This window comes from Oryzias latipes, chromosome 15 (genome assembly GCF_002234675.1).
Source record: "Oryzias latipes chromosome 15, ASM223467v1".
Classification (NCBI taxonomy): domain Eukaryota; kingdom Metazoa; phylum Chordata; class Actinopteri; order Beloniformes; family Adrianichthyidae; genus Oryzias; species Oryzias latipes.
Genome location: NC_019873.2, coordinates 9,701,652 through 9,714,536, shown reverse-complemented (window position 1 = coordinate 9,714,536; position 12,885 = coordinate 9,701,652). Strand labels below are relative to the sequence as shown.

General features: G+C 41.1%; 1 protein-coding gene across 6 annotated transcripts in view; it reads left to right on the top strand.

Annotated features, from left to right (window-relative positions):
• Nucleotides 1-12,885, top strand: part of birc6 (baculoviral IAP repeat containing 6) — a 103,820-nt gene that overhangs the window by 77,148 nt on the left and 13,787 nt on the right. For all 6 annotated transcript variants that reach the window (XM_023963259.1, XM_023963258.1, XM_023963262.1 and 3 more), the window contains exons 65-68: nucleotides 4,510-4,735; nucleotides 8,336-8,481; nucleotides 10,238-10,348; nucleotides 11,826-12,043. In XM_023963259.1, coding sequence (XP_023819027.1) covers nucleotides 4,510-4,735; nucleotides 8,336-8,481; nucleotides 10,238-10,348; nucleotides 11,826-12,043 — 701 coding nt within the window. The remainder of the gene's footprint in view (nucleotides 1-4,509; nucleotides 4,736-8,335; nucleotides 8,482-10,237; nucleotides 10,349-11,825; nucleotides 12,044-12,885) is intronic.

Sequence of the window (12,885 nt, the reverse complement as noted above, 5' to 3'; positions counted from 1 at the left end):
CAGCTTCCAGACGAGGATCTAGTTTTTATAATTTCATAAAATTGTGAACCAGTTGACAAGATAAAGATCAAACATGAAGCTACGGGGCAGAAATCTGCTGAAACGTGATCAGACTTCCAAAGCTTTTTTTTTCCCTTCGACAAGACTTCAGAAACCTTCTCCACCACTATGACAAGACTAGAGCTGACTAGAGATAAACATGGATGTTTAAAGTGCTAGTTTCATTTAATATTAAAGAAGCCGAGGATGAATGAAAGCAGGCACGCCGGAGTACAGTCATGAACATGGTGCTGTCACAGTTTGATTCAGATCAAGAGGATATCTGGGGGGAGTTTAAAGACACACAGGTAGAATTTCTGCTTCTCCTCAGTAAAGGAAAGAAATCTCTAATGATCACTGAAACTGACATTTCATTAAAAAAGATTGCGTAAGTCTACAAATCAAAACAAAGGCTTCTCAGTGAAAGATTAGAACTTAAATCCCCAAGCAGCAGGTTTAAGATGACAAATGCTAGCGCATCTCCAAGCAGCTTGATGTTCTTGTAACTACACAGATTAATCAGAAGTTTAAGGTCCGCAGGATTGAAGACAACCTTTCCTGGATGAGGTCTCAACCAGAGGAAAACTGTTCACAAACTGAGAAAAGAAGAGCCCAGATTGACCTCCAAAGGTGGCAAATCAAAGTTAGAAAATTCCTCAAGGGGTTGATTGGTTCAGTTCATGCGACCTGCACTACCAGAGTATTTTAAAAAAAAAAAGGTCATTAAAGCTGCAAGCAGATCTGAGAAGCTCTTCCCTCTGCTGCTCCTGGTGATTATGCAATATTAATGTCAAACTTTCAATAATGATTAGGATCTTGAGATTCCTCCAACAGAGGAACATATATAGTGAAGCTGGCTGAGAGTTCTAAAGAAACCAGTGATGCTTTTTGACTCTCTAAAAACCTTTAAACTTGTTTTTCTTAGGCTGACATAAAGACGACATAAATACGTGCCTATCGATTTCTGCTAAGACACCTTGAAGGGCATTATCCTGCTCATACCATGGTCATTTATGAAATACATCCTAAATCAATAACAATGACTTTAGTTTTACTATTTTAAGGTTTAAATCGTTTTTCACAAGAAATGAACTATCTGATACAGGGTTTGACGGGTTGTCATGGTGACGGCTACACACCCTGCCCCAATTTCACTCTGCTGCAGCTAAGGAAGGACATTGATATATGTGCTGAAGGTCACGTGAAGTTACAACATGCATCATTTCAGAGGGAAAGTTCACCTCTTACTGCTTGTTTTAGACCAGATGATGAAGCTGAAGTTTGTCAAAGAATCAAAGTCTGCAAGTAGTTCCCTAGATCGTTTTTATTGCAAGAAATATTCACCATTAACTCTGATCATAAATTGTGTATCAACAATTTCTTCTATTTTTAATAATCAGATTATCAATAAACGCATATTAACTCTGTATGAAGCAATGAGGAAAGCAAGACAGAAAGACAGTCAACCAACTATTTAATATTAAAGGCAACATATCTGTTAATGTTTAATTTAATAGTTACTGGCATGTCCATCATAGAGCCATTTGAAGGACAGAGGGTAATAATATAGAACATTCAGGCTTTGTGACCTAAATTTCTGTTTAGGTGTTCATCACTTTTTAACAAACATTCAAAGAAGAAAAAGAGAGGTGGGTTTTAATGACGTTTTTTTTTTATTCTTTTTTATGGATAACGCCCTGTTTGCGAGTCCTGTCATCTGTTTGTTTGTGAGTTAGTTAACTGTCTGTGGATGTTCTGCCTTTCGTGCCTTTTCCACCCGAAGCCTTTGTAAAATCAAGTCTGACATTGAGCGGGAGGGGGGCATCTTTGATGATTTCACACAACTGCTCCTAGAACGTCTGTCAGTGTCCAGATGAGACGGGAATTTCATGTTTCGTGCTGCCTGGAGTATGCTGGTTAAAGGAGGAGATTAAAGCACGAGGATGTTTATGTACTTTAGGGAGGAGGGCGAAAGGGAGGTTGGATTTTCAATTTAAATGTAAAGCAGTTGGGGAGTTTCTGTCTTTGTGTCAAGGCTGTGAGTCAAACGCATGGAAGCAAAGTTTGCCTAAGCACACGATATGTGTACCTCTTAGACAATGGAAGGGAAGGGGGCACAGAAGGCGGACCAAATTTGTAGACGTGCTGTGGTTGAAGCCATCCTCAAGCTACGTCCAGTTAAGTCCCAGGAAACTGTAATGTATTGTTTTGGATGGTTACAGAAGTTTCAGTACCAATCAAGGCTGAGTATTACTGCCACAGTACCAATTTAATACAGATAGAACTTTGTTTTAATTAGAATTTCATTTTTCATAAAGATTGGTTTATTTTAATGTTTTTAAAATCAAGTTCTTACAAAAGTTATAACTCAAATCTGCCATGTAAACTTTAATACCTGTGATTATTGGACGGCTAAGCTAAACTTTAGCCTTTAAAGCTGCCTGATCTTTTATTTTGATATCACACTACGAAGCATGAAATTCTTCAAAACTTCCCATGCTTAGTTCCTTTCAAGTATTTATTTTTGCACCACTACAGTATAAAAAAAGGCTCGATATAAAACATTATTTTGGCTTCTTTTTAGTTGGGGTTTTCCGCTCTTTAATGCAGTTTCTGCCTCAGAGCTCTGAAGTGAATCAAACTCCTGTCTGTGCAAACTAAAACATTTATGATCAATTTGAATATCTCTTCTAGCTTTTCGCTAGTCCCATAAATGTCTGTGTTCTTCACTATAAAAATCATTTGAAAGTGTCAAAACAAGCACTGAGAAATAAACGGGCAGAGGAGAGAAGTTTGGATCTTCAGGAGGTTAATAGTAGTCATAGTCCGTTCAAAGACCAAAACTGTGACTGGTCTGTTTGCTTTCAAGCAGTTCTATAGACTCTGTTCACATTGTAGCCTCAAATGAAGCATCAACGAAGGGTTTATCATATTTTGCTCTCTAAGGGTGTACTGGAGTATGAGATGCCCTGTCAATGAATGGTCTATTTTTGAATTTATGTAATTTATATGGTGCATTAAACTATAAGGCACATTATATTTCCTATACCATGCTATTCTTAAGTCTTTATTGGTAAACAATATTGATGTATATGATAGTATATTACCTTTGGCACACAAAATAAATATTTTTTTAAATTGAAATATGAATTATTTTTGCAGCTTATTTTCCTACCCGGAAGTAAGCAGATTGATCTTTGAGGGCCTTTCACTCCGTGTGGGAGCCGCCCATTTCATGACGCCATCATAGAGCCGGCCTCAGCAGCGTGTCTGCGTCTCACCCATGAAAACGAACAACATCTGAACTTTTGCAAAGATGGATGTACATATTGTGCATGTAAAAGGAAAGCGTTTTTGTTGATCACCGCTAGCTCTTTGTGTGACCTGACAGCACAGACTCTTCCTGGAAGGGGCTGTTCTCACTTTTTTATTTTTATTTTTTTGAGAGCAGGGGCTGTTCTCACTTATCTACGTCACAATGTGAGAACCCACTTGTTTTTCATAGATTGGGTCGGGCTGATGCTCATAGCGCAGGTGTACAGAAGAATACAAAGAAAATATGTGAATGGATCAAAATGTTACTTTGGTGTTTCTTTTCATGTGGAATGAACATTATAATACACTTAAAAGCTCCAAAAATATATTTTGCATGGTATAGGCCCTTTAAGCAAGAAAAGAGTCAGAGATAAGTCTGTATGTCAGTCAGTCAGACTTTCTGTGTTTACATTAACTCTAGAATGTGTTTTTAACACGGTACATGTTAGCCACATTAGCGTATTCACAACACCTGTAACTCCCAACCTTGTTAGTAATGCGTAGAAAAAAAGTCAGACACCTCTGCACGTCAGCCGCATTAGCATCTTCACAACAACACCCAACAAAACATATTCACAGAGTGCCGTGTACCTCTCAAAATCACTTTGATATCAGCAGGTACAACCAGAACGGATCGGTTTGTAAGGCGCTCTGGATTATCAGGCACACTCATTATTACTCATTATTAAGGCTTTAAGTGCTCCTTAAAATTCTGATTGAAACCCACCACCATTGAAACCATGTGTAAGCCCACAGTGGGGAATTTCTGTCAGAAAGGAATAACTGATAGATTTTATTTTATTTATTTTTTTTAAATAAAGTTGGATAAGTTCTATTTTGGTTTCCCCACTATTGGACGGCAGATGGAATGTAGCTTGAAGCTAAATCTGGTAGAAAAATTGTATTTTCCTCTCTTAGATTTCTATTGGAAAAACAAAATGGTCATACCCCCCTCCCCGAGATTATTGTATTTTAACATCATCCCAACAAATAATCAGAATTTATTCGCTCACTTTTTATACATCGTGCAAGAAATAAGTCACAGTGCCTGAGTTAGGTGTCCTGAGTTCTATGGCTAAAGTCTTCAGATATGGAGTTTTTCGATGGTCGTCTTAATGAGTCACTGACCAAGCTGTTCCCATCTCCTCCCTGCAGTTCTGGATATGGCGCGCCACGTCCCCCTTTACCGGGCTCTGCTGGAGCTGCTGAGGGCCATCTCCTCCTGCACGGCCCTGGTTCCTCTGCTGCTGCCTCTGTCTGGAGACCCCGGCCAGGACGAGGAGGAGGAGGAGGATGAGGAGCACTCTGAGGGACAAACTTCTGTTGGGATGCTGCTGGCCAAAATGAAGACCTGCGTGGACACATACACTAATCGCCTCCGGTAAGACAAAAGACCATCGGGATTTCTGTGAGGTTAAAATAGGAGCTCCTTTTTTGTTCTGTCAATGCAGACCCTCATTCATGACAGACGATGTGAAAACCCCTGTTTTTTTTCTGACCTCCAGCGCTTCTTTTACAGAGAATCATTACGGTTTCCCTTTAACATAAAAACGCTTATGCGAGGACACGAGTGATTTCTTGAGATTCTGCAGCAGAGCTGTATTTGAAGATGCTCACAGACACGTTCACCAATGTCTTGTCTTATCATATGCTGGTTCAAGGCTTCAGTTGAAAGTGGTGAAAGTAGCTGATGTGAAAGTCTGAGGAGCAGATGTGATCACACCATCAGCAGATTCCCTCACAGCTGCTGACAGCTCGCTGACGGCGTGCTGTTTTCAGATTTACATATGTAAACTCTTCCCACAACGTCAGAGCGTAGTGACCACGGGTATTTTTAGAAAACACCTGTCACGAGTTTAGCAGCGTTTATTTTTTTCCTGCAAGCAGCTCACTTTCTTAGCAGCCTTCCAGAAAGATCACAGGTCTGCAGAGGCTCTTGTGATTCCGCCCAGCATACAGCACACATGGAGGTGTTTTTGTTTTAGTCGCTGTAGCAATTGTTTGATTAAAAAGTTTGGGTTGCAGCCATTGACTGTATAAGAGAACTGGACTGAGTCACCCCCTCACATTACAAACAGGAAGTATCTGCTGGCTCCAGGAAGCCAAAATCCTTTAGACATCTATAGAAAGATAAACATCTATTACTCATTCTATTGGTCAGAATAAGCTCTTGTTTTGTTACCGTTTTTATTTTTTTAACATGTTCTTGCTAATTCATTTTATTGTGATTTTTATGTATTGCAAGTCATTCAAGTTATAAAATGGCCAATCGGGTGCCTGCTGGCCCCCACGCCGCATTCATGTAGCCCGCTTTCAAGTGGTTGGAACAACCTGATTGGTGGCAGTGCTGGGAAACGATGTCTCAGACTAATCCCTGCTTATTGACCTCATCTTGCTCCAACATGGCGGCATTGTGGAAAAAATGGCGACTGAATTTACTTCATTTTGTTGAAGCTAGAAGTAAGCCATTTTTTTTAAAAGTGACGCCACACTCACTCAGTTCAGTTCTCATATACAGTCGATGGTTGCAGCCTGATGGCTGGGATGTGCTTCCTTATGCGCTGGGATTCAGAACTGAAGGAGTCATGGATAGGGGTCATGGGTGGGATGTGCTAACGGAGGGAAGGGGGGAGGGTGAAGGCTGGGTTGGGTTTTTATAGTAATACTGTCTTTGTTTCTTGTTTTTAAATGTAAAGCGCTTCTAGTTGCGCAAGGCAGGAGAAGCACATTTTATCAATAAAGTTTGATCTGATTTGAATGTTGTTCTGCTGTTTCCTTAGGCCCGACCCCTCCAGGGTTGTCCTGGACAAAGTTTGTGCATAACCAGATCTGCAAGGCATTGTTGCTGGCCTGGAGTTGCATATATGGCCATCTCTTTCCATTTTTTTACACCGTCAGAGGTGGCATTAACAGTTGGCCGACACAGAGGGAGAGTTGATATTCATGTGAGAGCCTCAGGTAGCTGGAGAAACAAACCTATTCCAGTCTGTGTGCTGCGTCAGTCCCTGCTGGCCACTTCCTAATAGTTGTCACAGTTGGTTTCACACGTTCCATGAGTGGTGAGCTCTTGGAAATTAGAAATAAATAAAGGTAGTCTGACTGTCCCAGGTGGGTGGGATTGCTGTGTAACTCTTGCTATGTTGGTATAAACGGGGTTAAATTCCCCTGCTGCTATAAAGGCAGCCTATGGATGAAGCAGTCTGCCGTCAGAGCAGAATTGTTTTTTGTCAATAAGAAATTGGAAAGTTATGCAGCCGTTAGACAAAAAAAGTGGTTATTTTGCAACCTTGCGTGCTGTTTGATGGCCTGACTCTTGTGAGGTATAAACCAGCCTTTGTTTGACCTTTCCCAACATCAGTCAGTCTTGTTTGTCTCGTCTACTTGGACATTTTCAGGTACCTGAAGCCAGGTCATCCCAGCTAACCTCAGTAGAATAGGAGCCTTTCAGCACAGAAACACACACAGTGGGGCTTTAACTTTATCTATGATTATTGTTCATTTTTGGCACAACTGTGCTAAGAACTTTACATATATTTTGTTTTGTTATATTATTTCCAAATTGGGATGAGAAGGGCGTGGTCTCTTTAATTTTCCAGAAGCTGTCAGCCATGTTTGTTTCACCCAAAGCACTTAATGTCCAACAGAGAGGACAAATGTGATTATTCTGGAACATACAGTACCAAACAACGCTCTTAATAGATCTCGCATTTCTTGTGGAGTTAATTTTACTAGCAGCAGTTCTGGATGAAGTGAAGCACTTGTCTAGTAGAACTTTGTCATTGATTCTGCAGAGTTCACCACATGACGTTTCTGTTGCTGCTTGATATTTTCCAGTGACCATCATGGGATTAGGGATTAGGCAAACAGGATTAGGATTTTTGACATTACTACACTAAAAAAACTAAATCTTAAGAAAGTTGATAAGAAAGTAAAAAGGTCCTTGTTTCTAGAAAAATTGTAATTTTTTTGTCTTGCAAAATAAATGCTCTTACAACATTACAACATTTTTTAATAGCAAAATAATCTTAGTTTAAAAATACATGTTTTAGTGAATAGAATTTTTTTTCTTAAAATAAGATTTCTTGGGAAGACTATTTGTCTTAGTCTGTTGGCAGATTTTGTTTTGGCTAATTTAAAGAACATTTTTCACATGGTAAGAGTTTTTGACTTTAGAACTCCCATGAGTCCTTGTTCTAACTACAGTGAGACCCTTTGATGTCCTTTCCTCCTCTAGTCCATGTCGATCAGCTGATGTCAGTAGACGGAGCTTGTCAGACTCCTCGCTGCTTCAATCTGACAGTTTTTCTGCATTTCATCTCCAGTCGTAAGCCTCATCTTCATTGCAGATTGCCCTCAGGATGAAGCTGACATCCAGCTGAAGACGCGCTTATCTTGCTGGAGGAGAGCATTGCCTGGGGCTTTTCAAATCACCATTACTATCCAGATTTTGATTTGATTACACCTAAACTTTAGTGACAGTCTTTCATTGGAAGGATTTAAATATATAAAACTTATCAGATCTGAGATTAGAAAGTGTGTCAACTTTCATGAATTTTTATCTCATCGGTCACATTTTAAACTTTTAAGATGATAGACTGGAACACTGAAACTTTAAAGGTTGAATACTTTGAACACAGAAACTCACAGCGGACTCTGACTCAAGAGGCAGAGGGCAAACAGCCCGGCAGTGAGATTAATTACGGAGGATGGTCTCCCCCAGCCCCGTCCCCGCCTGTCAACTGCACTTTAGTCCAGCAGACACTCAGGACAATCTCAGGGTCTGCTTGGAGGGCAGTCACCTACACCTTCATAATCTGCTGCGGAGGGAATCTGGGACGAGGATCTGTCAACAGCTTCCTGGGGGGGGGGGCATTTTTAGAAAATGGATACTGGTTTAGTGTGGTTCCTGCGTGGTTAAATTATAAAAATGTATTTATCATATGTGCCACAGACATGGACATTTGTGTTTCTGTTTGTATAGGTCAAAGAAGGACAAAAGTAAAGGTGTGATCAAAGCAGACAGCTCTGAGCCAGAGCCCGAGGGTTTGACTCTTCTGGTGCCGGACATCCAGAAGACGGCCGAGATCGTCTGCGCCGCCACAACCAGCCTGCGGCAGGCCAACCAGGGTGTGTATGCATGTCTGCACTGTCTTCTTCACTGAAAATATCTTGTTACCTTACTGAGTATTTAACTCAAACACAGCAAATGAGGCCTGATTTGAACAAAGTGACATGACAAAAACCTCCTTCCTCACCTGACCTCAGCCAGCTACCGTTCACCGCGCTTCACCTCATCCCATCTCAGCTGGATGTGAATTATTGCAGAAGCTCTCAGCTTCGACCTTTTGTCTCTCCATCCGTCTCTGATGTTCTCATCTGTTCTGTGCCCCGGCTTCTCTGATCAAGGACACAAAAACGAGCCCCAGTTGTAAATGACAGCACTTTTGACAAATTAATTCCAATCAAGGACACCTTTGACCCTGTTTTAGAAAGTTAAACTGGACCAAACTCACTCATCTGGACTATTGGCCAAGTGTCCTCTATAGTTTCTCTTCTCGCTTCAAACGTTTTCATCTTTTTGAGTTGTTTCTTCAACCCCAGGAAGCCAATAATGCCTTTAAGGAAAATAAGAAAATTCTGAATTTGAGAAACGGTTAAGGCCAAGTTACACGAGTCATAACTTGTTTGGGACACAAGGTAATAAGAAAAGAAAGAGATCTTTCCAACCGGCCATTAATCACTGAACAGACAGAAGCATCAATAAAATGTCCACCACATGATGAAACATTACTCCTCCCCCATTACCTTGTTGCTACACAGTACACAGGATTAATTATACTCCTCCCGCCCACTTCTCCAAACTCTCTCCAGAGGATTTGTATGCTCGGTCCACATAAAGTGACTCATAAGTGATGGCTAAGGTGGGAAGCTGCCCATTAGAAGGGATGGAGGTGAGAGAGAAGGCACAGATAAAGATCAATGTCATGTCTCTTCATGTGAAGAAATCCATTTGATAAAGACCTCTGGAATGGCACTTGATACACAGTTGTCCAGTGTAGATTTGGCAGGATTAGAGCCTGACAGATGGATAAGCATGTAATTAGTGAGGAGGCTTCAGATAGGATCTCAGTGAGATGTCAAAGCAAACGAGAGGAGGGCCGTATCGACCGAGGGAGGCACCAGCCGCGGCGAGCAGACTGGATGATGATCATCTTCAGCTCCTTTGGTGTTCTGAAGCACAGTCTTCATTTTTGAAGAGCTGGGGTCTGTTTTCCTCTAAAGTTTAATGCACGTGCGATCAGACTGTGGACTGGTTTAGGGTAGCAGTTTAAACAATTCTCACATATTCATTAAATTAGAGTATAATAAGAAAAGATGTTGTCATATTTAGGGCTGAGGAGTGGCTTTTAGTATCACTTTATGGTTTCATAAGGGAAGTTATGTTGTAAAATCATATTATTGAAATAAGTAATCCAGATTGTTGTTATTGTATGTAATGTGGAATGTCATTTTAATTGACTATTCACTAGCTGATGATATGCCAATATTAGTATATTAAGTCACTAATGACAACTGTACTATACCATTACGCTGTGACAAGTTTACATAAGTTGATCACTAAGACTGATCTCTGTCTTTGGGATCTGATCCTTGTCTTTGGAATCTGATCCTTGTATTTGGAATCTAATCCTTGTATTTGGGATCATCTCGGGATTTTTGTTGGTTGGTGTCTCCATGTCAGATCAGTTCTGCTGCTTGTTCACATGTCAGATGTTTTGATGGCTGGAGTTTTTTTTTCTTCACTGTTTGATCCCTGACTCTGCGCTGTTATTCACTCTGTTTTTTTCTCTCTCTGTTCTTTGTCACTTCACTCGACTCACAGAGAGAAAGCTGGTGGAGTCTTCAAAGAAGGCCTCCAGCCGGCCCAAACCTCTCTCCATTCTTCGTTCTCTGGAGGAAAAATATGTTGCTGCCATGAAGAAACTGCAGTTTGGTGAGTTATTTTGCACATCAATTTATTATTGTTTCTGCGAATGTTGCTCACAATATCCCATAAAAAACCAACGTTTAATGGGCGTGCACAAAAAAACTCCTATACTTGTTCTTTTTAAGCCAGAGTGACTCCTTCAGTTTCTGTTTTGCGCTTAATCAAAGCAGAGCTGCAGTCCGTCCTCCTTTATTCTCATGTGCCTAAATCAGCTGTGGAGTCTTAAAGTAAACCACAGAACACATATTTGCGCTTAAATATTTGTGAAGCAGTGGGACACTCTGGGCATAAGATGTGCTATCCAGAACACGCTAAACACGGGTTCTTAAATGTGAGTATAGCCCGGGGTGTTCACACCGGACAAACTATGTAGCCGCAAGGGAGCTCAAGTCTCCCTGTGCCGGTCCCCAGCCCGGAAAAAAATACAGCGTTGTCAGGAAGTGCATCCGGCGTAAAAACCACCTGTGCGTATCAGTGAAAGCTGATTCGACCCGTGATGAGCTGAAAGGTGAACAACTAGCGCGTGTCTGCCGCCCACAGCTGGAAGAAGCTTGGTGTGAAATGTTGAAGTGGTGCAAATCTTGATCCAGGCTTTTTCTTTCACAGCTCTATTCCGATAAATGAAAGACTTGGTGTCATAGAATTGCGACCGGACACAAACTCCTTTATGATCAATTATCAAACAGTTGGTACTTCCGTGAATTAAAAGGGATGCCATTCACATGTCACTACCAAATCAGAGCCCCTGATTGGTCTAACTTACAAAATGTGCGTAGCAACACAAGAGTTTTGAACACAGAAGCCCAAGCTGCACATTTACGCCGGTTTACAAAGACTTATCATTGAAGTGTCCGCTTGAACACACCTTGCCGAAGGCGGTGGGAATGTAGCTTTATCAAAAATTGAATTACATGCTGGATTTTCCCGCTTTGCCCTTGTCAGCTCTACATTACTTTCTTCTAGTTTTTTCAAACAATCTCACATTACATCAACAGCTACCTCAGTGTTGATGTTTGTCAAAACGGCAAACATTGAGCTAAAATGCTCTGCAGAGCTCCTTTAAACATCAATTTACCAACAATGAGTTGATGAAAGAGAAACTGAACAGAGCTGCTGCTAAGGAGAGAAGCCGAAACGTTTCAGAGGCTCAATAAGGTTCAGTATGAGCTCATAAGACTGATTGATTTGCAGACATTAGCTCCCAGAGTCTCATTCCAATGAAGATTTGCACTAAAATCTTCATTGGAACCTTGTTACATCCTTTTAGTCACCGTTTGTACCCAATGTCACAGCGTTGACAGCTATTAAAAAGAAAATATGTTTGTAGAATCTACTTGTTGAGCAAAGATGTTTTTAAAAAGAGAAAAAACTTCTGTAAAAGGGGCTTAGAACATTAAAATAGAATCTGCTCATTTTCACACATTTGAATTTGATGTGTGGGGTTACAGTGAGGGTAATGTGCTATGGTCTCCTCTTCACCCAGACACCTTTGAGATGGTCTCAGAGGACGAGGAGGGGAAGCTCATGTTCAAGGTCAACTACCACTACATGTCTCAGGTGAAGAACGCCAGCGACACGAACATCGCTGCCAGATCCCGCCGGCTCGCCCAGGAGGCCGTCACCCTGTCCACGTCGCTGCCCCTGTCCTCCTCCTCCAGCGTCTTTGTCCGCTGTGACGAGGAGAGGCTGGACATCATGAAGGTACTGTCAACCCAGCTGTTTGCAGACACTGAATGAACTCCTGTGAAAGGACTCTGGTGTGTGTGTGATGTGTGTTTTTACCACAAAACGACTCCAGTGACATTTAAAAAATGACTCTAACCCCTACCAGCTGATTAATGGCAACATCTCCTTCACTAAATGTCAAAGTCCTCATCTGTTTAACTTGGTTTTGGCCAGAGAGCCTTTAAAACACAGAGAGCAGTTCAGCCACAACAAATATCACTAAAGCTACAAGAGTCCAGGGAGGAAGAATGAACGCCTTTATGTACACTACATATGTTTAAATGCTGCTGTGGCTACATCCTGAAGGCTGAAACAAGAGCATGTTTGTCCCCAGTGAACATCACGGTGTTGGTTCTGTGAGACCCACATTTATTATTTATTTTGTATTTGCTCCCCCCGAGCAGCAGAATGGTGCCTGCTGAGGTGGAAACCCCCAGATCTGTGAGGGGTCAGCACATCTTTCCCCTTTTTGTCTGAATTCATCGAAGCTCCTGCTTCCATTTAATGATTCTGTACATTTTTCCTCTGCGTTTGTCGAAGCGTTTCTCATTTTTAAAGAGCCTCCTGTGAACTTTAAACATTTTTACACAATTGCTCTGTATTTGTGCAGGCAACACATCGTTTTGTTTTACTCTCTGAACTTGAACCCAACTGCTACTTAGTCAACTCCTCCATCCCTTCAGTCTGGTGATGGAAGTGATGCAGGATTGTCTCTTTCAGAGAACTCTGCCGGAAAGCTCAGCCCAACAAAAAGTCAATAATAATAATAGATAATAAATCAATAGTAAGTCAAAAAAAATAATAATAACAATTAATAA